The sequence below is a fragment of the Uranotaenia lowii genome, chromosome 2 (assembly GCF_029784155.1).
Source record: "Uranotaenia lowii strain MFRU-FL chromosome 2, ASM2978415v1, whole genome shotgun sequence".
Lineage (NCBI taxonomy): Eukaryota > Metazoa > Arthropoda > Insecta > Diptera > Culicidae > Uranotaenia > Uranotaenia lowii.
This window is the reverse complement of record NC_073692.1, coordinates 225523706-225550497: the sequence shown is the minus strand read 5'-3', so window position 1 is coordinate 225550497 and position 26792 is coordinate 225523706. Positions and strand designations below refer to the sequence as shown.

Genomic DNA, 26792 nt, shown 5'->3' with positions numbered 1-26792 from the left:
ATTTTCTGTATGGTGTTTAGAGTTAATTTTCTCTTTATATGAGTCTGATTGATTGGTTGTTTGTGGTTTTCTTTAACTTTAAACAAATTGGCAAGATTTTCTCAATATATATTTTTACAGCAAAAATTCTTCAGTTTAATTTGTCCTCCTTTTTTGCCTTTTCTTCAAGTTACCATTCTTTCTTTTGAAAAAAGATATCATTTAAGATTTTTGTGAAATACGATGAAAGAGTCATAAAAAACTTCTTCATTAGACCAGAGCAAAAATCAAATTCCTTTTGTTTCCCCCCACTCAAAAGTGGGAAATGAATAAAGTTCGAGATATTTTATAGAAAAATTTGATGAATTCCTGGAAAATTCAAACAGTTGTAAGATCGGAAGTAAAACTGTAGCAGATGGGAATAGAATCACCTTCCGTTTTCGAGATTTTAGATATTTCGATTTTTCGATTTTGTGCTGTATAGATTGTGTGCAAGTTTGTTGCATGCAAACTGTTAATCAATTTGTTCCATCTTATGGGAAATTTGCATCATTTTGAAGTATTCTATCCCCCCTCGTGATTTTTCAGCTTCACGGACAAAAGATGGAACTCAATTTTTTTTCCAACCTTATTAAATTTACTCAACATTTGTCGCTTCTGTAATCAAGTTTTGGAACAACATAAATATCCATAAAACCCTAGTAATGATCACTTCGAACTGTCAATGTGGAAATTTGTCAAGCTCTTTTCAGAGTTAGACAAACAGTTCGACTCATCGAGCCAAAGTTGTTGGATCAGCACCGATCTCTCTCTTTTGAACGACTGATCCGAGGAGCACTTGTTGATCGGTTAATAGCCTCTGTCATGTCGGTCGGTTCGAAAACTAAACGCGGCGCGGTCTGACTTTACAACAAATGACCGCACCCACTTGTTGAATTCTCTTCTATTTTTTTTTGCTTTTCCTCTCCGTCTGCATCATTCTTTTCTATATCGGTTCGATTGTTCATGGTATTCCACCAGCAGGTAGTTTGTCAAGCATGTGCTATATTCAAGTACACATTTGAATTAGACCGGCTAAAATTGAATTCGATGTGTGAATCTGTGAAAACATTTGAAGTAGTCCTGAGCATGTATAATTATTCAAAAGATTGAGAATCACTATACAGTCAAGGCTTTCTATGAGGATAGGAAAACAAGACGTGAGCGAGACTAATTCTATCTTATAGTTGAACTTAGAATCGTGCAATCGATTACTCATGATGATCGATAATAAAATGTTAAGTAATACTCCTGGCGGAATGCAGGATTTTTATGGTATTTGAACAATTTAAACTGCGGGCGCTTAGATTTAAGCCGTTCTAGTGGCATCGAATGGTGATAAATTCCATGCAAAACAACCATTCATGGGAGATATCTGACTGACTGGCTAGTCATGCATATTTGACCAGAGCGTGTTTTTTCTCCTGAGCTGATATCGGTCACGTCAAACAAATTGGCACTGATGGGGCACGCGATTTCCACAACCTAAGGCCTAACTTCTGTTTGTGTTCGGATGTTCAGGAACACTAGAAGAGGGTGGGAAGGGAAAACTTTACGTGATCCCGTATTGAATGACCAGGCCAAAACATTTAGATTTTGCGAAGGGGTGGCTTTCCGGATTGCCTACAACTTTGTGAACCTAAACTTATTCGGTCTCATTGATGTGTTTACAAATTGAATTAATTAACCGTTGTCTTGTTGTCGGCTGACGGAAGCTGACATTTTTCGAGCATTGTTACTTAAGAGCGATAGACACAATCGGGCTTTCTGAAACAACCATGAATGATTTCTAAATTCTTGCTATTGATGGTTTTTCCTACGGAATAAAAACTGCAGATTTTGTTTGTGGAATCAAAAAAACCTCAAACAATTCCTTTCAAGGTCATTCAAAGTTCATGGTTCAAAAACATTGGATGCATCACATTCGACAAATGCATTCTAACGAGTTGATTTCGAGGAACCCATAAATGCACCAGCTCCATTAGCAATCTCCAGAGTAATAAAAAATACATCAGCAAAAGATGCATCCTCAAACCATGACATGCGGTTGACTTGACCATAACCCGGTCAACTGTAATTGAGGGACGTCTTTCTAGATAAGACTGGCTGAGTATTTTTTTCCATTCGCTCTCTCTCTCTCCACCAGATAAGACCGGCATGAAATTGCACATCCATTCACAGGTAGGTAAGTTTCCTACAATATCTTAATTGTGGCGTTCAATTAGGCTCGTACCGATTGCCTTTTGAGACACTTTAACTCAAGCAGTCACCACAATTACCCGGTATCTTATGTCTGCCTCGGGACTTTCATTGATAACAGTATTGGAAAACTGACAAACACTGGCAATGGGGCTACCCGCAAAATGTGATTTGTGGTACGGTGGGGGGTTTTTATATTTCTAGAGAAATTGGTTTTATATTTCCTCAATTAAAACATGAAAGTGTATATGAGAGACTTCGAGGAATCATTATCTGACCTTTTTTTATAGTAGTTTTTTACCAAATCTAATATTGAAATATTTTCTAAAACGGTTTAAAAAAAAGTATCTGAAACAACTTAAACATAGATTTGCGTATTGTGTAACTTTAAATTGCTCCGCATTCGTCATAATAGTTTCTAAGTCAGGTTTTAATTTAAAGTTACGTTATGGCATTCGCGTAACTAATCCATTCGACCGTCACAAACGTCTTTATTTTTATTGTTTGAAGCTATTTGCCTGGATCTATTTTGTACCTTGAGAATTTGGCAAAAGCTTCATAAAATACAGTTTATGGATAAATATTTCCTTTCGTACTAAAATTTATGATTGGTTTTCAACATCGAGTTTAACCAGTACAATTTGGTGCAGAAGGTAAAATGGACCAACAATGTTTTTTGATTTCAAATCGAAGAAAAACTAAACAATTTCATGTGACGAGAAAACAACTAACCAGAGTAGTAAAACGAAAAAAAGCAATTTGATACAAGTTGAGTACGATACAATAATATGTTTTGCCAACAAATGACACCAAAAACTGTCCAAGTATCTGTTATTCAAGTACATGGTAGCACCAATTATTTGCAACATTTGTCGCGTGTAATGAAAATGGTTAAAATGGTTTGTTTTTTTGTTTAGATTAAAAATGACAAAAGAAAAACCAAGCGTTTTGATTTTTTAACATGTGACATTAGACTGAGTCGATTTGGGGTCATTTTTGAATTTCTCAAACCCTTGGGTCTAAAAAGCTTTGTATTGGTCCAAAACTTATCCATGATTTTTTGCAGAATTTTTGAGTAACGTTTACATGAGGAAATTTGAACTTTTAGGTTTATATGGGAAAATTGAATATTTTGTACTGAAAAATCTACATCATTTTTGTTTCTTCTATGGAACCGAGCCAGTTGATGGTTTTTGCGCCAATTTATAAAATTCCTATAGGAAATTTTCCGTTGAACAACTTTGTTGAAGATCTTAACTTCGTATCTTATTAGACAAAAAAAATATTGGCTGTTTAACAGGGGTATGTCTTTTCGCATTGATAAACGATAAATTCAATTGACATCACTGCTGGAGGCCTAGCGAGGTATTGTATGACTACTTTTCATGCAGTTCTTAGCAAGGCTCCAGTACATTTTTTCAGTACATGATTTTTCAGTACAAAATATTTAATTTTCCCATACAAACCTAAAAGTTCAAATTTACTCATGTAAACGTTACTCAAAAATTCTGCAAAAAATCATGGATGAGTTTTGGACCAATACGAATCTTTTTAGACCCCAGGGTTTGAGAAATTCAAAAATGACCCCAAATCGACTCAGTCTAACATGACATGTCACTGGCAAAATTTTTCATAATGTTTCGCTACTTCAAACACTTTAAAATTATTAAAAAAAATTGTATTTTAGATTGTTAGAAATGTAGATTTTTAAAAAAATAAACAGGACACAAAACATGACATTAACATTAAAATTGAATGAATTTTTATTTTTCCTATTTTTTTCTAAAATTTTTATCAAGTAAGACCCCAAAATACTATGCTGAAATATTTGTGTCATCGTGAATTTTTTTTAAACAAAACATACATATCTATGTATATATTTCCGTAATTCACACAGAAAATAATCATGACGACTCGGTTAGAGCAATTTTTAAAGCAACTTTTGAATATGGTTGATAAAAATCTGTTTTTTTTTTAATATTTAAACTGGATTTGTTCAATAAACTGCTTTTTGAGGGAAATAATTATGCATCCAAAGATTGTTCCATCATTTGATAAAGGTGAGTTGTTTAATTCAGTAGAATAAAGGCAGTGTGTATGTGTACAAAAAGGGTGAAAATATATGTGTATTTTTCACATTCATCGTTCCTGATTTTACATATTCATCAGAGGCAGAGAAGCCAATGCTTTTCAAATAAAATTCACATCAATTCGAATTTACATCTAACGCCTCGAAACAGGCAGAAATAATTTTGATCTACGAAGTAACGATGGTCTTGAAAATTTTTGTCAAATTCTTTCGTAAACTCAGTATTTTATCATGCATGTTATATTTTCCGCTGTCCCCGGCAAAGAGCTTCTTGAGCGAGAATACGTAAGGGGCTGTTCAGATGCTGCGTGAAAAAGTGCGATTTTTACACACTCACGGATACACATTGCAACAATCAGAGTTTTGTGCAGTTTTTGGCCAATTCGGCATCCTCTTCAATCACAACTTGCGAAATGTCCACTAGGTCCAATTCAATGAGTTTAAGTAGAAACTTTGATTTGAACCGCTCATAAAAATCAAATAAATTAAATTGTGATTCAAATCACGATTTAAATCAGTTTTATATAAATGCACACTGCTTTTGAAACAAGTTAAAAAAATGTAAACTTGCATTGCTTTTTTAAAAATGTTTATAATAATTACTGATGCACTCACAATTCCTTATTTTAAATTGCACCGAACAGATTTGAGATGTTATTTTCAACTTTAAAAAAGAATTTTCTCTACATAGCTCACCTATCTATTTGGGAATGTAAATTCAGTTTAACACGATTTTTCTTATTTTTCCTGCTTTTAGCGTGCAGACAGGGCCAGATTAAGCTATTGGGAGACCTGGGGCAATTTGTCTCGAGGAGGCCCTTGAATATGAATTTTTCTACAATTTTTTCTATATTCTACAAATAATATTTTAAACATAGAAAGGAACAGAAAATGATTTCAGTATAACGCCTTCAAATAACCATTATGTCTGCGTAGAAGGTAGTTTCTGGTATCTTCAAACAATAATTAATTATATATCCATGCACATATTGCAGAAGAGTTAATTACAGTGTCGAACAATAGAATAGGACCGCTCTAATGCAAAATTCTAACTGCCAATTCAAATATAATAATATGCGACACCTAGCGGCAAGCACTTATTGTAGTATGCCAACTTTGTATACTGCACGTTTGTTGCAATCAAAGCAACCCGTTTGTTCTACTCGACCAGAAAGCTGTCAGAGGGTGAAAAAAGTTGCGTCATAAAATAAGAGCAGCTCATCGGTTCGGCTGTTCCGGCATTTTACTGCTCTAGATTTGAAGAAAAAGTGTTGTTTTCGGTGTTGTTTGTCCATTTTCGTGTCCTGGTAAGTATTTCCCATAAAATTAATCATGTAAATCATGAAAACAAACAAAAAATAAAGATTTCCTTCCTCCTACTCTGTTTTCAGCGAAAATGCGATGGGTCGGGCATAGCACTCACGGAGGTCTAGCGAGCAATCATCCGGAATCTGTACAAGGCTGGCAAAAGCCAACGCGAGATTGCCGACTACTTAGGAAGGTCGAAAACTTTCGTTTTCAACGCGCTTCACAGTACCGGCAAACGGGAACTGACCGGCCGCCCCCGCAAAACGACGCCGAAGGACGATTCGGCAATCAAGCGGGCTTCGCAAAAGGACCCTTTCAAAGCGTCCAAGCAGATCAGAGACGAGCTGAACTTATCTGTGAGTTCCCGGACGGTTCAGCGACGGTTGGCGGAGAAGAGACTAGGAGGAAAAAGTCCCCGGAAGATGCCAATGCTGACGCCGAAGCACTTGAAGGCGCGGCTGAAGTATGCGAAGGATCACTTTGATTGGGTCGGTCCGGAAAAGGAGAAACTATGGAGAAATGTGCTGTAAGATGAGACCAAAGTGAGCCTCATCGGCTCGGACGGAGGAAATGGGTCCATCGCCCTCTCGGCTGTGCGTATATGCCCCAGTATACAAATAAAACATTCAAACATGGAGGAGGTAGCATCATGGTGTGGGGGTGCTTTTCTTGGTACGGGGTGGGTCCCTTGTACTGGATCGACCGGATTATGGACCAGCATCTCTACGCCCAGATACTTCGGGAAGTAATGCTGCCACACGCCGAGTGGGAGATACCCCTAAAGTGGCAGTTCCAGCAGGACAACGACCCCAAACATACCGCTAAAACGGTTAAAAAGTGGTTCCAGGATAATAAGGTAGACGTTATGGAGTGGCCAGCACAGTCCCCTGATCTCAATCCCATAGAGAACCTATGGGAAATAGATAAACGTAAGGTGTACACCGAAAAATCAAAAAAAACAAACAGCAGCTGTGGGAGAAAATCCAGGCGGTGTTGTACGCTATCCCGGTGAGAACGTCCCAAAAGCTGGTGGAATCGATGTCGAACCGGGTGCGAAAAGTGACGCGTAATAAGGGTTATATCACCAAGTACTAACCCTGCTAATCGATCACGGTATCAATTTCCTTTTTTTTTTTTATCAAGAATTCTAAAGCGATCCTATTTTATGTCGCGTTTTTTTAGTCAGTAAGTATGCTTAAAACGCATTTTTAAATAAAGGACAATTGTTTTCACTACGGTTGATTTTGATTTCTTCGTAGAATATAATTTACAATTTGTAAATGGTTTGATGCACTTAAATGGAATTTTTTTTCTCAAAGTTTTGTCACTCTCTGTTTTGGATTGAGCTGTGGTCCTATTCTATTGTCCGACACTGTAACTCAAAAAAAAATCTGATTAGAGCTCTTCAAAACTTAATTGGCAATTTATTCATTATCCCTATTATCAACGAAAAATATCTGTATCAGTAACAAACACAAAAATAGATAATAAAATTATTTTTATTTAATAATTCATCACTTGATATCTGCTTCCTCGAAAGTTTGTATTATTAAAATTAATTGAAATTAAGATTATTCCGGAAAATAAAATTTCCGGATAAGATTCCAATATAAAAAAAATCCCGAAAACTCGGAGAACTTTGATCACCGGGGTTTATTTGATCAACATGAAATTTTTGCAGATAATCATCATTACGTAAATCTGAAAATTAAAAAACATAAGAACTATTTCACACAATAACATTGTGTGAAATAGTTCTTCTTATTGTGGCAACAGTAACATTTGAAGACATAAATTCAGAATGGAGACTAAATGTTTTATACACAGATTCAGAGCAGTTATCATTACAAAAAAATAAGATAAAAATCCAAATGAGCCTCATACCACAGACAAACTTATACCTTAAAAAACATTTCAAGTTCTCACATAATTTCATATAGAATCACACAATGAAATTCGCAACTCAACCAATTCAGCTATGAGAATGTTTCAGTGATGGAAACCATTAGAGAATGGTCAAAAAAGATATCCTGAATACAGCATATTAACTTTATCAGAGGATTATTTTAAATAGAAGTTCATCAAAATCAATACGTATAAAACTTCTGTTAAATTAGTTGGAAAAGTTTCAATATGTGTTCTGAATACTTATGATTTTAAAATTAACATTCCATATTGCCATGTGCTATTAATTTAATCCCCAATAAACTCAAAATTTCAAATGACGTTTTTCTTCAATATTTTCGCAATTTCTTCTTCAGTTTAGATCATGGGTAGCCAAGATTTTCAAGCAGAAGCAAAGCAGAAACTTAAATTGGGCTCAAATTGTTTATATTTATATGTTTGGAAAAAACGACTTAAACTGCTGAAGTGTTTCGATTAGTAAAAAATAGAAAATTTAGGGTGTTTGTCCTCATTTTATTGTTGTTTATTATTGTTATTATTGTTATTAATTGCAAGAGTATGCTTCATATTTTTTCTGAATTTGTCGAAATATTTGAGATCATATACCTATTTTGTCAGGTATTAAAAACAAAATTTTATCCTAAAGCATAAAAGTTGTGCAATGCTTACGTTAGAAGGGCCCATAACATAGAGTGAAACTATTCATTACATTATTTCACAAGGCCTCCTTAGCTGGTAATGATTCCGATTCTCTAGTTTCGATTCTCTTTTCTTGGTTCTAGAACTTGAATTACTCGATTGAAGTAATGTTAATTTTTTTTCTTCCTCATTTCTTGAATTTTGATTTAAAAAAATGTGGTCATTTCAATCATTCATTTATCAGCATATCAATTCAAATGCGAGAAGCATTCGCCCAAATGAAAAATTCGCTCAGAAATACAAATAAAAACTGCTATCTTGAAAAAAATGATTATTTCAACCAAAAATTTATTTATCTCTTTAAAAAGTTTGTCTTACAAAATTTAAAATTTTCATATTGCAGAACAGCTAAAGAAATTTATATGGTGAATGGAATTGAATTGAAACATTTTCTTCCAAATTTGATGAAATTATGTTTACGCATTCGTCTAGTTTACATAAACTTTTAATTGGAAAAAAATTAGCCTGAGATTATTTTGGACCGAATTTGATTACCATTTTGATAGCCTAAGTAAGAAAACTTTTCAATTTTGATTTGACAATTTCACATTACGATCTTCTTTGTTATATAGAAACTGCGTTCGTTCTATCGACATCAACTCAACTCTACCTGAAAAAAATATTTCACATTTTTCTATGCGAGATCAATTTGACTTATATAGCGTATAAGGTAAGGTTGTCAGAATTTTTTCAGCACTTACCCGAGCAGGTCAAATCAGAGCTATTTTATCTTAAAACATGGCAAAATCCGGACATTTGATTTCAAAATGTCGACAAAATTCCCAGCAATATCCGGGCAGATTTGGTCTAAATCCAGGATCTTCTCAATGTTATTTTATATAAAACTTGCTCAAAAAATTTAAATTTAAACGCATAAATAATTTTTGTTTGTTTGTTTTGATAAATAAAGTGAATTAATCTGAGAAAAATCCGGGCTTTTCGAATGAAATCCGGGCAACAGGGCCGGACCGGACTTTTGTAAAATTGTACTAAATACCCTGGCAAACCCGGATGAAACCAGGCAATCTGGTAACCTTATTATAAGAGTATTAGAATATATTGACAGTTCTACATGAACACCACCTTAACCACCACCTCTTAAAAGGCCTCAACCCTAACCTTAAACCATTATAGAACAGAATCGATTTTTGAGAAAAGCGCACGATAAACGCGATTTTGCGGTACTAATATCGATAAATTCACCCTGTGGAAAAACGTACACAGATGATTGTTTTTGATTTTTTTAGGATGTTCAGGGGTGCCACGTGCACCCCTGTTGTTTGGAAAATGATTATGTTTGGAAAATGATTAGGTATATTTTTTTTTAAATTTCATTGTTATTGAAAAACCCTTTCTCGAGTAAAGATACAACTCTTTTTATCAACCAAGCAGTACACGAAAAATTATTTCAGATGTGTTAAATTCACACTAAAAATTCATTAACAAAATATGGCTGATTTTCCTCCATTTATATAGACACGCCCCGTAATGAATTCAAACGTTTAGCTGTTGATAGATAAAAAGTTAAATAGATTCTGAAAAATTAGATTTAGTTTAAAGCAAGCCATAACCTCGAAACTTGATTTGGATTCAGCCTAATCAAAGTTGCCAGATTGTTATGACAAAAATGAATATTTGGTCGCTTTTTATTTCTCGAATATTCTAACACATATTTCAACTATCAACATTTCCTATTCATTCGTTTGCAACTTTGCATACTTTCAACAGTCATGTACACGCCTTACGTATGCAAAATTTTCATTTCAGTAGATAAAGAAATTGTCAATTTTCTAAGCATGGTATCGTTGGAAATTTTGGGTGTTAAGGCAGTAGTGCGTGATAGAGAAGATGAAAATGTTTCATATTTCAGTCAATCACTACAAATTACAAGAAGTATATGCATATTTCAAAATGAATTGCTAAAGGTTGTTTTCAAATAAGTAACAATTATAAACCTAAACAAATTGGAGGGAACTTGAGGAATAAAGTCACTACTGAACATGTACATTTTAGGCTTAAACCATTACTTGAACTGAGATATGAAGAGGACTGTCCAAATCATTGTTAAATTTGCTTGAAGTTATGATTTTCATAATGATTATCAGATGAGATTTAAAAAAGAATCAGTGCGAATATTGAAAAATTTGTTTGACCGTGCTCCAGAATTCATAATCAAAACATTGAAAAATCAACCGGTTTCTCGAAGGGGTGAGAACGGCAATTTGGTCGTAGGAAAATCGCGTTTTGGGTATGTCCTTTTGATAAAATTAATCGTTTCATTCTTGTTTAGAGGTATGGGCTGAAGCCTTTCGGTATGATGGTGTTCGTGAAGAACTTTGATTATAAACTTCATTAGACTGAGTCATTTTGGGGTCATTTTTGTATTCCTCCAACCCTGGGATCAAAAAAGTCATGTTTTAGTTTAAATCTCATTCATGATTTTTTGCAGAATTTTTAAGCAATGTTTACATGAGTAAATTTGGACTTTCAGGTTTGTATGGAAAAATTGAATTCTTTGTACTGAAAAATCATCATCATTTAATTTTCTTCTGTGCAACCGAGCTTGGTAATGGTTTTTGTGCCAACTTTTAAATTCTTTAAAGGAAGTTTTCCACTGAACAACTTTGTCGAAGACCGTAACTTCGTATCTTATTATTATTGAAGTTATTAGGTTTTGAATAGCAGTGATATCAATTGAATTTATTGTTTTTCAATGCCAAAAGACACATCCCTGTTAAACAGCTAATAACTTTTTTGACTGATATGATACGAAATAACGATATTGAACAGAGTTGTTTAGCGCAAAATTTCGTTTACAAAATTTATAAATTGGCACCAAAACCATTGGCAGGCTCGGTCCCACATACAAACCCCAATGTTCAAAACGTTACTTTAAAATTCTGCAAAAAATCGTGGATGAGTTTTGAACCATAACAAAGCTTTTTCGATCCCAGGGTTTGAGAAATTAAAAAATGACTCCAAATCGACTCAGTCTAGTATTGCTTATCGATATCGATTGGGTATGTATGACGTATTTGAATGCAATTTTTTTCTATGGCCAAACTTCAAAAAGACCGAAAGCCAGCGATATTCAGCGTTAATTTTTACCACAACACTTTTTTCAATTTTATAAAAATAGATGAATGACTACCTTTTTTTTTTTTTTTCAAAATAATATTCACGTTTATCATTTCGAAATCATTTTTCAAAACTTTAGTCAGTGATCCATTTGCACCATACTGCATTGGTTCCATTTTTGGCTTCGCTTAGAACCTCCCGTTTTCGCTGGGATAGAACGGTGAACCCGCTAATGAGTGGTTTATTTTGTTTTGTGGCCATATAATGACAGGCAGCAGCTATTTGGTAGCAAAAGAAGGGATCCAATTACAGTCTCGCGCGCACAACGATTTTAGCTACATTTCAGCAGTCTTCCTACTACTAGGCCAGTGTCAAGCACCTGTTCGATTTTGGCAAGTTATGACACCGATGTCTGGCATTTTGACTTTTCCCTCGTGATTTTCGTTTGAGTTGTTACGTCGAACTCAACGATAAAACAATAAAACCATGGGACTGTTAACAAACCATTCGCAAATCCCGGATTGAGTTTATAACCGTCTTTGGGACTTAGTTGCTCATTGAGCACGACACATTCGAGATTTGTACTACAAGTTTAAACCCAATAAAGCGGAGTAATCCCGATTAGTACATTTGGTTTATTTATGTTTGACGTATAGAGGTACAACCATTTATGGCATGATTCTATGCGTTATGAGAGTTTATTCTTGATTCACACGTGAGTGCTAAACATTTTAAATTCAAAAAGTAGTTTTTCAAGAAAACTACGTTCTTAAAAATTGTTTGAATATAAAATCTAATTTGATATTACACGTTGATTGGTTGCTTTCGTTCGCAATCTTCGCGTTCCGCTCCAAATTATTGAAATGGCAAATTCGAAAGGTCGGCCGACGTATTTGTCACATGTAATGCTAAGATTATTCAAGCCAAACATCAAAACGCGCTCATGAAATGTTACACCCGCCCGATGTTTAGAGCAGCAAAATCTTGTCGGCATCAGTGTTGTGCGCGAATTCGGTTGACATTTATTGACACAACCAATAAACAGCTCATCTTCATCTGCTACTTCTGCTTCTCTGTCTGGATACTACGGGGTTATCTAGAAGGAGGGACGGAAAACTCTCCCCAGCTTCAGAAAGTCCCAGGCCGCCCTTTTTTTCACTGGATGGTTCAAACTACACGTGAGCTGCCGCGGTCAAGCCTAGTTGACTAACATCAAACTAGCAGAAGAGCCGATGGCGATTCGCTGCTAAGTGGTTGAATCAATCCCAAATTTCCGGCGACCGATTCTTCTTCTGCGGGACCCATTTGTGGTAACAAGCAATTCGATCGTCGGTGTCATTTTTCGTAACTGGGTAGACGCGATAAATTGGATTTGGCAAGGTTTTGTCCGTTCATCAGTTGTCCTCTGCGAGTGAGACATCGATTTCTTCCCGATGACAACAAGAAGGCTTTATCATGCTTTCGAAAGCAAAAAGTTTTTCCCACAATGCTGAAAGTTTAAGAAATTCCTCAGTTCGGCAAATTTAAAATATGTGTGCACTAGGTGAAGATAAGAAAGTTCAGATTATTATTTCAATCAATACATGGAACATTTGAGAAAAACTGCTTGATATTTCCAAATCGTTAGATTAAAAATTGAAAATTTGCAAACTATATTTTTTTCATAAATATTCAAAGAAAATATAAAAATTCACATTCTAATTACGTTTCAAAAGTTCATTCATATGAGTTACATCAAGTACAATAATCTCAATAAGTAGGGTAACGGACTTATTTGGACCAGAGAACCGATTTTGGACCACCTCGTCAAGCTCTCTTATTAAGCAACTTATCATATATATTTTTAACAAATATTGTTGAAACCCTGACACTTAAGGTAATGCACTTAATTTTTCATAATAAGTTGATTTATAAGAAAGCTAGACAAGGTGGTCCAAAATGGTCTCCTGGTCCAAAATAAGACCGTAATCCTATTATCTATTTATTTCCCTAGTAAAAAAACCTCAAAAAACGTTATTTTCTTACCGAAGGATTCAAAACCTCCTGAGTTTGATCATCACATATGTGTCAAATCGTGTGATTACTATGGACATTGTATCAATTTCCAGATTCACCGTTCTCCTTTAAAAAAAAAAAAAGGTTTGTGTTTTTCAAACTAAAAAAAACTGCAGGATAGAATTGTTGAATAAGAAGTGAATTCAAAAAATCCAATACTTTGTTTTGTGAATAGCTTTTGCATGCATGAATGGAAATAGATGAAATCAGCTACCTTCTACTGAAATGATTACATGCGCAAATTATTATGACGTTCTGTCAAGTGGTTTTTGAGATATCGTCCAACACAGAGGGCCATTGACAAAATATTTTGGGCAGAATCGCGAAAAATACGACTGGGAGACCCAAAAATAGCTGGAAATCAACTATTGGACCAAAGTTCATATGGCAACTCGTTCATGAAGTCCTAGACGGTCTTATAGCTGCGACATTCCAAATTTTCACTTTCCAGGAAGCGAAGATGAACCCAAGTAACTATAAGCACTAAAGCTTTGCAGTTTTATAGCTTTATACCAGTATTCAAATGCTGAATTACACAATATCAGCATCAAGTGTAATTTTGCATAAAAACAGCCCTTCGCGTGCTATGCTGCATCATATTAGAATTATACCACTCTTTTAAAATGCAACAAGCATTTTATTAGCTTTGCATAATGCTTTTGAAATGCAACATAGCTCTAGATCAGAATGACAAATGCTAAATTTTCTTAGCATCAAATTGACCTGGTAGGGGCACCTGGCAGGTTTCTAGCCAAAAAATTTTCGTTGACAAGTCTGGCCTGGATGTTCCGGAGATAAACAAGGAGAAAATTAAAAAAAATGATGTTTAGCACTTGAGGTGGCTGACGAACTGTGGAAGCTGCAAATCAGTCAGTATTATATACACAACTATTGACACAAATTTCGAATCTACTAGTGTGTTGGAAAATCCTTTAATAAAGAGGATGAATTATATTTGATTGTTTTGAAAACATTAAAAAGTTTTTGTAATGAAAATTGTGTAAAAAAGAATGAATATAAGTTTAACTGAACATTACCATAATTCGTCATTTTGAGCAATTTGCCAACATCAAACCGGTTCTAGTTGAAATCTAGATAATTGATAATCAACTGCTTTTCATTTTATTTGCAATTACCATTTTTAGTGTCTATGTTTTATTAACTGATTTTGGAAGATTTTGTCGTCCTGAGTTAAAAAGAAATTGTCTGATTTATTACATCACCTCTAGTGATAATCGATCTTTTTTATCTGAGAACTAATAAACCTATAAAGTTGTTTTTGACATTTCTCACGCACATTAATTGACATCCCACTGGCGTGTACGGACGAGACTGGGACAATTAACCTCCAAAAATTTCAGTCCAAAAATCGAGCAGTCGGCCGACGAACACGTTCGTTTTTTAGGTTGATGTTCCCAAAATGAAAAAGTGTCAGTGCGAAGCTCTGAATTATGACACGAATACTGCTAGCGTCAAATAGGTTTATATGAAAACTAAAAGCTAAATTTGAATCATTTTTTTTTCTTATTTCAATCTAAGATTTAGATCCTAAAGATGCCTGAATAATCTTCAACGTTAAAAATTCTGCAATGATAAATGGTTTAATAATTTCAAGGATTAAATTCAAAGTTAAGTTCTTTAAAGTTTCGTTATAAATTCCGTTTTTTTGTAGATTTGAGAAAAAATTAACAAAAAGAAAACTCAAATAACTTTTTTCTCAGAATTAAAATTTTTTTACGGGATTCAGGAAAATAAATCATTGAGACAAACCTTTAATATAAAAATATTTATAATGTTCTGCAGTTAGAGCAAAAAAGTGCAAACATTTATAATTTTTTCCGTATTTTTAAAGTTATTTCTAAAGCTCTCGTAGCTGATAGAGTAAAATGAATGTAAATGAATATTCGGAATCATCGCCCAAAAATTATGGAAAGTTTTTTTCGGAAATTAATGAAAGTTAGTTTGAAAAAATGTTTAAAATATTGCTACTTGTGGTATTAAGCTAGCATACAGAGCAAGTTGCTGATACTACGCTTTTCGAATTTAGTTTGAACATTTTTAAATAATCTGCAAAAGCTCAAAAATGTTTATGCATAAACGAAGTTTTTGAAACAGAAATCAAGCTTCCAATAGTTGTTGAAATAACTGTAAAAACTCCTCAACATTCAAACTAGACTCAAATGGAGATACCTCTATGCTCTCAAGATGGTGAAGAATAATTTAAATATCAGTGTATAACCAAAAAACAATCGGAAAACATAGCAGAATATATGATGTAAATCACAGATAATGTGTCAAATACTGTACAATTTAAGAAATTAATTTTTAAAATGGTATTTGTAAATGTTTCTTCGTTAAGTGTCGGTAAGCTTTTGGCAGAAATGATTTTCTCAGATAAATGAGAATTTTCTTAAATCATTTTTTCCACATCATTTTACACGAACATGCACAAATGAGATCTGAACGAATCTTGATTTTTTCTCGAAAGAGTCCATAATAATTTCTAAGGATCTTCTTTTGAATGTAGTTGGCTTGAATGTAGAATATTTTCTTCCAAATAATATCAGAAGATCAAGAAAATATTAGTTCTTAGAATTTGGTAGTCCTGGAAAAAACTTCTTGGAAAGAGCTTTTCGGGACTGTTCGAAAATTCAAACAGTTGAGTGAACGAAAATCAATCTGGAGATGATAAGACTTTTACAATTTTTGTATTCGAGATGTGTTCCAGTTTTCAATATTCGACTCTAAAAAACTAAATTTATCAATTTTTTATTTTTTCAGTTTATGGAAAATTTGAATAATTTTTCTAATACGTCATTTTTGTTTTTTTTCTGTGGAACCGAGTCTTGTACCAAGTTGTACCAAGAGTTTTTGTACCAAATTATAAATTCTTAAAGAATTTCCGCTAAAAGCTTTGTCGAAGACCTGATTTCGTATCTTATTAGGCAGAAAAGTTATTTAACTGTTGAATAGGGGTATGAACAGCAGTGATGTCAGTTCATTTGATTATTTTTCAATGCGAAAAGACATACCTCTATTCAACAGCTAATAACTTTTTTGGATAATAAGATACGAAATTACGGTTCTCGACAAAGTTGTTCAGCGGAAAATTTCATTCGAACAAGTAAACAAAAATAATTTTAATCTTTATGAACAATTTAAAAATGTGTAAACGTTATTTAGAAATTAAATATTAGGACTTTTTCGGTCTTTTTAGTATATCAAACAACTTTGTTTTGAAATACCCGACTTTTCGACCAGTTTTGGTGGTCTTTTTCAAGGAAAGAACGACAGACTGATAATTCCCTTGAAAAAAGACCACCAAAGTTTTGGAGTTTTGGTGGTCTTTTTCAAGGAAAGAACGACAGACTGATAATTCCCTTGAAAAAGACCACCAAAACTGGTCGAAAAGTCGGGTATTTCAAAACAAAGTTGTTCGATATACTAAAAAGACCGAAAAAGTAAAAATATCTAATGAAAAACATCCGGTCGTAACATAAAAACAAATCTCAAGTTATTTAAAAATTTGGCAAAAAATCATGGGTGAGTTTTGAACCAAAACGATGCAAAAATGACCCAAAATCGACTAAGTCTACTGTATCAATTAAACATCAAATGTATGGGGGTATTCTAACCTTTTTGTTTTGACCAGAATCTGAACAAGTGAAAAACAATGTGAAGATTTTTTTATGTTTACCAATACCTTATTTTTAATCATATTTCTGGTTATGCATTTTTTGTATGTTTCCATATTTAATTTAAAAGTTAATGTTTCCAACTTCAGATCGTGTGTTGCAAAATGTGTATCTTAAGCTTGACAGATTGCTGAGTTTTTATCTGGGTTTGCCAGGATATTCAATAAAAAAATATGGGAAAGTCCGATCCGGCCGGTTGCGCATTGGTCTATAACCCAGAAAAGCTAGGAAAAACTCAAATTAAGATTATCGGTCAAGGGTTTTTACTCATATATTTCACCAAGTCCCGGCATTTCAAGCAACACGAAACCATAAAGATGATAATTATAAGTTTATTCGGTTAAGAAATCTCATAAATATGCTTGGGAAAGTTGGAACAAATTTTGACATTGAATAATAAATGAATAATAAAATCACGAATGTTTTCTGCTTTGCAATAATTTTTATATTTTTACCAAGCATATTCAATTAGGTTATTTAAGAAATATTAGGTTTTTTAAATCAAGTTGAAAGTTTTTGTATGGAATTTATTCACAAAAAACGTTAAACTTTGAAAATTTTCGAATTTCAATAACAGATGTTAAAAAACTCACACAACTCCACTCTTATCCTATGTGGGATAAATTCCTACCGTTCTGAACTACAGCATATTGCAAATTGAGCTGCCTTTTTGGCCATTCTTGAAGAAGAACATTTTCGAACTTTAGGAGCACTTTTTTGACTTCTGAGCAAATAACCTTTCGGATCACGAATTAGATTAATTTCTAATTGGATCTTAAAGTTCAGCTTTTTCGAAAATTCATTCAAAAACACTCCTTTAATATTTTAATGCAATTTCCACAAAAATATCTGGTTATTTTCAGTTATAAGTTTTCAGGACATGGTTGAATCTCAAATATTCTACTGCTTTTTATCAAATCATACAACCTTTTTGCAGGTCAAAATTCTTTAAAACCAATTGAGACATTAAGAATGAATAGAAACTTTGATAGTACCTAATAAAATTGAAACACAAATAAATAGAATAGAAAAAATAAAATTAAAGTAATTTTTCTTTCATTGAAAATTGACATGAAGTGTTTGGTGATAAAAAAAACCTATTCATAGAAAAAGGTAAATTTAACGGGAAGAAAACTTTTTTGAACCATTATTTCAAAATTGAAAAAAAAAATTAAAAAAAAAACTCTAATCTTACATAAAATGTTTATATTGACTGGTCAAAAAGTAAACAATTTATAGAAAATTGAAAAAAGTGTTCAGCACCAAATCTGAAACTTATGTCAATCTTATTTGATTTAATTTTATTTGTGTTAAATTTAAGTTGATTTCAGATTCAGTTAACCATTCTAGGATATGAGACGCTTTGTAGCAAGCTGTTTGAAAATGTTAAGCCTGGGAACCACTTATTGATCTATGAAATTTTTTCAATTTTTTCCGTTAAAATTAAAAAAAAAAACATTTTTCTTGTAAATGTGGAAATATGAAGTAAGTTATTTTCAGTGAAATTATGATTATTTTGACAATTTTAGCAAGTTTCGAAGAGAAAAATGTTGAAAACATATTTTTTAGTTTTTTTGAGAATTGGATCACTGTGGGTTGCCCGAATTTCTGAGAAAAAAAATCGTATTTGGCCTGGATTTATTCACTTTATTTGCCAAGAGAGCAAACAATTTTTTTTTATTTAGGGTAAAACTGTACAAGACGCACCAGCTAAGCATAATTGCTATTTACAGCGATACCAATCATTTATGAAACAAATCTAAAGTTGACGATGATTCAAGGATGAAATTTACGTATTATCGAAAAGAAAAAGTATGATAAAAACACGATTTTGACTATATTTTTGTAAAAAACTAAAACAGCCAGAAAACAAATCGCGGGGTAGAACGCCAAAACTAGTGGACAGAACGCACCAAACAGGAAGGGTGGTAAGAAATAGAACAATGATTATACGGAATATAATTATTAAAACACCAAATGTTGAATTACATATTAATCGTATTTTTGTAAACTACCATTTCTTGGCTAAAAATCATTTAGTATTGCTAAACTCATCGAAAATTTCGCTTTTCAAAATACACTTTTTTATATCCTTATAGATAAAACGCCTTCAAGTAGGCAACGAAATTCAATTTTTTCGACTGATATAGTGATATCGCGGCAAACATGGCGGCCGATAATTTTTTCGAGTCGAATATTAGTGCACCGTTTTAACTCGAACAAGAACAAAATATGTTATAACTATGCATTGTTATCGTAATTCGGAAGTCAGCAAATAAAAAGAATGGCATTTTGTTTTGATATTCGGATTTTCTCAAAAGTTAACAGCATTCAAAATTTGAGCGTAAAACACGTGGTCTTGTGGGCATTCTGCCCCAATTTTCATATGATTGATTTTTGACAAAAAATTGTAGGAAGTTAATAAAATGCAACAAAATATTTATAGTCTTCCGAAAGTGCTCATGAGTAGTAAAACGATAAGCTGTAGTTTGATCAGATTGCGCAGGCTGTTTTAGCATAAAACCGTATATGTTACTAAAGAAAAATTACAAGTTTCACGGTGATTTAATTAATTCCTCTGTTTCTAAGAACTAAAGAAGATTTTGTGAACTTTTCATCTATTGTATGATGAAAAAGCTTGTTTGCTACAATAAATTGAAGAAAAACATCATTCGAAGCCGTAGGTTAGTGTATATTTGAGAAATAATGGCATGAGCCATTTTACCCCGCTGGTGCGTCTTGTACAGTTTTCCCCTAACTGTCCAAAACGAAAATTTTTGAACAAGTTTGATAAAAATAGCCATTACAAGTATTTGGATGCTTAAAACACGATCTAAATAATAAAATCTGCACTTGTGATGATTTTTTTTTCATAATTTTATTGAGTAATCTTCGACTTTGACCAAATTTGCCCGGGTATTATCCGGATTTTTGGTCGACAATTTTAAAATCAAATTCCTACTGAACAATTTAGCTAGTTGCGCAGGAAAAAATGTTGAAAACATACTTTTTGTCATGTTTTTCGGGAATTGGACCACTGTGGGTTGCCGGAATTCCATTGAAAAAAAGACCGATTTTTTTTCCTTCATTTGCCAAGCGAACAATAAAACAAAAATTGTGTTGTACATATTTTATTTATGCGTCCAAAACTAAAAGCTTTGAGCAAGTTCTATAAAAATAGAAATAAAAACTTTTTTGGAAGCCTAGAATATGATTAAAAATCTGCTGCGGAGTTTTGATGGAAAATTTATTTCTAATTTTTTTTTATTGATTTTTGTTGAGTAATTCCTCGGTGTTGACAAAATTTGCTAGGATATTGTCCGGTTTTTTTTATTGACAATTTTGAAATCAAATGCTCGGATTGTTCTAGGTTTCTAGATAAAATAGCGTTTATATTAATATAAAAAAATAGCCATTTTTATTAATACGAAAATGATAGCTGTATGATACTGAATTCAAGTTTTGAAATTCGAATGTAAATGAATCTTCTATTTCAAGATGAAGCTATAATTATAAGATTTACGGATTCTGTTGAAATTTTATTGTGGGAAATTTAATTCTTAGCAATCAATTAATGAAAGAATTTATGAAAGATGGGTTTAGAAATGATATTCAAAAGTTATGAAGTACAATCACTCCAATATGATTATGACTAAGTTGTCGAAGGAAAACATTTATTTTGCGTAGACAGCGAAATCCATCAATACACAACGCCACAGCTCGAATGAGTTGGGTACATAGAACGATTTTGCCGCTCCAGATATTTGTTGCTACCATTTGTCGCTTCGCGGACAGTTGTGAATGTCTGGAGAAGCAATTTGACGAAAATTGTTATTCGATAGCTACTTAGCCCTTGTAAGCCGTTAACTTGTTCTTTTTTGTAATTGAACAAGAGTTTTGATGAATCAACATTGAACTCTAAAAGTAGGTAAGCTTTATTAGATTATTTTTATTTTGGCATAAAAAAAAGTCATTTTTTTAAATCCCACATTCATTAGCTGTGAGAACTTCACTCGAGGATAAAAAAAATACTGTAACTCTGAAATCAATTGTTTGTGTAACCTGACACCTAATTCTGTCAACAACTGTTAGTAGGATGCAATTATTCTCGACAAGCAATGCTCGTAAGTAAAGCTTTCATTTCTCCTTGATAAGGTTTTTAACGAATTTGGGTCATTCGTTCTAGTTGGGAATGATCTTTAACCCATCAGGCATTTATTCAACGATCGAACTTCTTATTTTATGTAGAAGTTTGGCTTTGCAGGGAGAAGTCAGTATTATGGTCTCTTCTACAGGAGTGAGTAAAATTTCGAGTAAGATTTTAACTCAAAGAATTCAAAACAACAACACACCCAAACAAGGCTTTTGTTCAGTCGACGGTGCATTTTGCATCACGTCCCCTCGCTGCTGACTTTCAGGCAGGTACCTCGGTGAATCACCTCGCGAGCAACCTGTATCTAACACACACTTCTGATTTAACATCAGTCAGACTCAGACGGGGAGCACTTAAATGTTCATTAACAATTTCCACGAGAGCGTACCCGGGTCGTCTCTCTTTCTGCTACAACCTGCTCCTAGCTTCTAGCTAGGAGGTCAAACGATCGCGAGTTTAGGGTTGAAATTTTTACTTCCATATAGATAGGTAAATGTGTGCCAATGTGGTGGCAATGTGCTTACCCCATGAGACGGGCGTACGACCCAGAAGGGTTCCTTCCTTAGTGTTGAGGAGAAACTGGCTGAACGGGACAGGCTCGGGCTTAAACCGTATCATGCCCGGTTCCAGCTCGTTGTTGTACTGTTGTCCCTTAGACATCTTTGGGATGCTGTGTGTCCCTCCTTCGGAGTGTTGGCTTCTGCACGCAAGGAAGGTCAATCCAAAACAGAGTAAAACAATGCGGTCAAGCTAGGAAGCAGCAGCTCTCACTACACAATTTTGCACTCGGTTGAAGGCCACGACCGATAAACTTCCTAACGAAACAAGGGCCACCGATTGTGGGTTCGACCTTTTGAGGAAGAAAAAAAAACTAGCGCTCCGATACTCTCTCCACCGATCCACCTGAACGATCCGAGATCCGTCACTTAAATGAAATTAAATTTTATATAATACCGCGCCAAAATTAGATATCAGAGACAAAACTCACGATACACTCGCAGGGTGGTAGCCTTTTTTATTTCTTGTATATCACAGTGATATTCAAAAATCTTCCGCGCGCGACCGAATCAAACACACCACAAAGGGGCCAAAAAATTCTGACGACCGCAGGATAGGAAGCAAAAAAAATCGCACCCGTGGCCCAAAATATATCGGGTACCAAAAATATCAAGAAAAAATTCTGTTTCAATACTTTTGAACTTTTCGGTATTTATAACATGGGCCTGTAGTTGAGGACCAAATACCAAACTGAAAAACAGTTGGACGTTTTCCGCCCAACTAGCTGCAAGTCGTCAGAAGGGAGTTTCCTAACCGTGAAACCGTCCAAACAGGTCTTCGATCATGAAGGAACTGTATGCATTGTTGATGCTTCAACGATCGCTCGGCCCCGAAAGCAGCTCTTTTTTGTTCTGCTTCTGTCACACCAACACAGGCACTCAACTGCCAACATACTAGATACCAACAATACCATAATCAGCTAGGGTTACCAGCACCTCGAATTTTCCCCAATTTCGAATACTCCTCTTATCCTTACCTAGTACAAAAAAAAAACGAACATATGAGGAACCATACACACATGCCACCAACACCTCTTCCTGGTAACCCTAGCAACCACTGCCTGAACACACCGAAAGCCAACCTGTAAAACCAGTTTTTCCCTTCGCGCAACCATCATTACGCCTCACATCGTAAAAACACCCAACCTGACCCACAGAGAAGAAAACATCGGCGACAGAGTTCATTTGGCATTGTTGTATTCATACACACCGCTTTGGTGGAAAAGCGACACCAACACAAACAACAACATTGATGCTTGATGAAGTTCGAGGAGAAGGTCGTGTTCATCCAGTCAACCATCTAGCTAGCAACCATGCTGCGTAGGTCTACGGTTAGAGGGAAGAGTTTATCCGACAACGAACACATGAACAAACAACAACCATGAATGCGGCGGGCGGCGGTTGTTCATTTTCCTCCCATCTCCGAGCAGCAGAAAAGTTTGCTGGAGAGGCCCAGCCAGGGCCGAGCCCCACTACGCCGATAGCTTTTACCAAACTTGGACCAATCTGCCTACAGCTGACGGATATAGGCGAATGGGGTGGAGGGAGGATGAATCGGAGCTTCACAAAGTCTACGTTTGGTGGGTGCTTTCATGATAGTGGAACTGTAACTGCAAAATACTGGTCAAATTAGAATATAATCAATTCCTACTATCAAACTGCAGAAAACGAACCATTTTTTAGTCAAAAATGTATATTGGTGACAGTTTGATTTTTCAGGAAATTATTTGAAATTCAAAGAAATGTTCAAAACAATATATATATGTAGGTTAAAAATAATGGTTTCGGTAAAATTCTCGAAATTTTATCATTCAACCATCCATCAATTTTCTTACAGCTTTACAGCTAAGCTAGTCATCGTATACAAACACTGTTGGAGAAATCATATTTTTCGGACAATTGACGATTCATATTTCAATAAATATTATTATTCAGTTCAGTTAATCATATTAACACATTGCGGACCAGAAACGAGATTATATCATGTTTTCGCCAGCCGTTTGTCTACTATTCTAAGAATGCTATTTTCAATCCGATGATATTACCAGATGATGTATTACAATACCTTTTTCAAGTAGGAGTCTCTTCGATTTTCAAAAGTCACCAATAACTGAAAGGCCATCAGATGACTTGTCGCTTGTTGGGCGTCTATCACGAAAGAGATTGGGTTCCTGTGGAATCTGCGACAAACCATGTTGAAACAGATGCCATGCAATTTGAAATTTCTTGTTTGATATCGAGTTAGATGAAAGTCGAGCGTAACGAATTGTGACATAGAGGAGGCGGGAAGTATGCTCATCGTTACGTAACGACCGAATTTGTAAGCTTCAACATGATTCTAATTGGTTTGTATATTTTCTTTTTCTTCTTCTTCAAACACCAACATGGCCAATGTAGGCATCCTGGAAAATGATAAACTTGCGTTCCTCAACCTAACCTAGTAGATATCAGATAAATAGAACATGCTCTGCAGATACTACTAAGGCTTGGCCAACCATGTGATGTAAAACGCAAAAGATACATGAACAAGAGGAAGGAATGAAGCGCGGAGTTCCTTTCCATACGCTCCATACGATTCTATAGAATTCGGGTTTTAGGTGATAATGTTCAATTTGCAAAGTTGAAAACTAAAAAAACACACAAAAAAATGGATTGATCTTACTCTAAACTTTCACAGTTTGACGCTTGTTCCAATCTTTGCCACCATTAATCTTTTCCAGTTCTTATTAGTTAATGTTTGACAATTTTCACTGAACCTCAACAAAAGTTCTGGTCCCTCCAAACTATGATTTAGATTTTTTTCTTTATCTTCATGATGATGTAGAACATTTTCGGAACGACAGTCAAACACATCTTAGAACGATCGATGCTTACTTAGATCCCTCTGGTTTGTATCTTTTCCTTTCATAAATGTTATGAGAGAGGCTTTTTAAGATCTGTATTGAATATTCATGAAATAACCGTTTGAATCTATATATTAGACCCCCAAGATTTTAACATGCAAAGTTTAATAGTTTCGACGAATATTACTAAGTGAAGTATATTTTACATAACAAGTTATGCTCCTTGAGTAAAATAATTTAATCGAAGACTATCAACTAACAAGCAGAAAGAAACTCGGAATAAGACAATCAGTTTGTGTTAACAGAGAGTTATCATTATTGCATTATAAGAAGTGAACTGGACAGATATTTGGTGGAAAAATAAGGTTTAGCAATTGCTTCGGTGGCATTTACTTAGCTTGAAATCAAGCAAAAGAAAAGCTCAAAGCATTTGCTTAGTTTAGTATGAATTAACATTTGCTTAGCGGATGTGTACTAAAACTGAAGAACATAGCTTTTGCTTTGATAAATAGAGCTATCCAACAAGCAGGATCTGAGGTTTTCAAAAGTAAATCAAAATAAAATGATCAGAAAATTGAAAACAGCCACGATCTCAGAGGTGCGGGTAAGAATGATTGGAAAGTATTTTAGGCAATGCATAACAAGCTCTAAAAAGCGCAGGTTGAAATGTTCGTATGTTGATAGGACAATTCCCAATTGGTCTAGCAAGCACGGAACAGCTAGTTTACCTGAAAAAACTAAATGTTTTACCAATTAAAATTAGCTATACACTCAACGAAATCGACACATTGAGGCTATGTGTGAGCCTATATAGATTTTTGCAATTTGCCTCGCAATTAAAAAATATGTGTCCCACATATAACACAAAACATAGAATGGTTATGTGTGCCGACACATACAAGGCATATGCGGTTCAAATGTACGTTATGAAATTTTGCATTTGAAGTCTATATGTGGACCCTAATATTTAAGGAAACCTTTTGTTGTTTATTTTTCTCCTATTTTCATTGAAATTTTAAAAAAATGTTAAAATGTTATAATTTGAAAGCCAATTTTATTCAATAATTTCATTTTTGATAAATTTACATGTTTTTTTTTGTTAGAAAAAAAAATATAAATCGATTTTCAAAAACAATGCTAATCGTGGTAACTTAAACGAGCCGCTCGCAACTTCTCTTGCTAACCCGGAATCGAAATTTATGATTTTTTCTTGTAAGAACGACTTTCCGAAACTTCAGGGGCAGTGCTGAGAAGATCCAGTGATCGTGAACTGCTGACAGCTTTAAACTGTTTCCCTTTCTGAAAATTAAATTTGAGATTTGTAACAATTCTAATACAAAAAAAATTGTGCCTGTATTTACCTGCGTTGCAGTTTCCGTCCTTAGGGTGGACCTACGGGGGCTTCAATAATTTCCTACTCTCTAAGTAGTTCCTTTTAGATTTGTTGAACATATTGACTAACAAGCCTATAGTTTCTTTAATATTGACCATCGGTTCCCGCTTCCGCGAAACAGTATCCGTTAAACTTATCCCAGCGTTTCGGCGGTAGGGTCTTAGCAGCGGTATTTTCTGGTGGCAGCAAACTGGTTCCATCCGGATGAAGCTTTCTCTTCCTGGCTGAGGTGTTTTAATCCGAAAAACTATCATCACTTTCTTTTCCGATCCATTTTTACCACATAAATGAAGTGAAGTGAAAAATCGATGTCGATTGATTTTGCGTTCGCGCCATTTTGAAACAAAATATAAATATCATCGAAAAAGTTTTCGATGATTTTTAACTGCTTCAACACGCTTATTTTGAAACAATCAGCCGAATGTTTTATCCGCACATTAAGTTTATGTGTGAAAATAGTGGTTATTATTTTATTCTAATAAAATCGATAGGTTGAATAGTTCCAGAAACGTATGTGTGGGAGAAACATACGATTTAAATGTAGATTTTTTGCAGTGTACTTGAAAATAAATTTAAAAAATGTTTGTTTTGTTAAAATTTGAACATTAATGTTAATCTTAAGTTGTCCACGTCATTTATTCAGTTTGTAAAGCCTAAATCGACTAAGACGGTGTATGTCTTTGTAAAATACTCAAAAAAAATCGTAAAAAATTATTTAAATGTTATTCCAAGTTAGGGCCAGTTGGGAATTCTTCCACTATTTGACCGACCGAATATTTGATACATCTCCAGTTAGGACT

The 26792-nt window shown here is 34.2% G+C and overlaps 1 protein-coding gene across 4 annotated transcripts in view; it reads right to left on the bottom strand.

Annotated features, from left to right (window-relative positions):
- The window catches only part of LOC129744301 (sodium/potassium-transporting ATPase subunit beta-2-like), a 120985-nt gene that overhangs the window by 65555 nt on the left and 28638 nt on the right, over positions 1-26792 (bottom strand). The window contains exons 1-2 of one of the 4 annotated variants that reach the window (XM_055736767.1): positions 22188-22561; positions 21724-22124 (exon numbers count right to left, since the gene is read on the bottom strand). The exons of the other annotated variants lie outside the window; for them this stretch is intronic. Coding sequence (XP_055592742.1) covers positions 21724-21859 — 136 coding nt within the window. The 5' untranslated portion in view covers positions 21860-22124; positions 22188-22561. Of the gene's footprint in view, positions 1-21723; positions 22125-22187; positions 22562-26792 lie in introns of those variants that run through there. 4 annotated transcript variants of the gene reach the window in all.